The sequence below is a fragment of the Penaeus monodon genome, chromosome 20 (genome assembly GCF_015228065.2).
Source record: "Penaeus monodon isolate SGIC_2016 chromosome 20, NSTDA_Pmon_1, whole genome shotgun sequence".
In the NCBI taxonomy this organism is placed as follows: Eukaryota; Metazoa; Arthropoda; class Malacostraca; order Decapoda; family Penaeidae; genus Penaeus; species Penaeus monodon.
The window spans coordinates 24,786,649-24,786,863 of record NC_051405.1 but is presented as its reverse complement, the minus strand read 5'-3'; the positions used below and the strand labels follow the sequence as shown (position 1 = coordinate 24,786,863).

The following is a 215-nucleotide window of genomic DNA, read 5'->3' as shown; positions in this document are numbered from 1 at the left end:
GAACTTATGTTGTTTTTCTATTTAAATTATCTATTTAGCATCAACTTGCAATATGAAGCGTCCATGCAAGAAAGCACACGGATACTGCACGACAGAATATTGCAAGGGGTCAGAAGTTGAAATACCAAAGGGCTGCAAAGGTGACGACTGCCGATGCTGTGCTGAGCCATGTAAGTTGCCGTTATTAATGTATAAAGCTAGCAATATCACACAAC

At 40.0% G+C, this 215-nt stretch overlaps 1 protein-coding gene across 1 annotated transcript in view; it reads left to right on the top strand.

The window, feature by feature from the left end:
- Window positions 1-169, top strand: part of LOC119586056 (adhesive plaque matrix protein 2-like) — a gene marked incomplete at its 3' end in the record, with an annotated part of 4,945 nt that extends 4,776 nt beyond the window's left edge. The window contains 1 exon segment of the mRNA XM_037934758.1: window positions 39-169. Coding sequence (XP_037790686.1) covers window positions 39-169 — 131 coding nt within the window.
- Window positions 170-215: the final 46 nt, after the last annotated feature.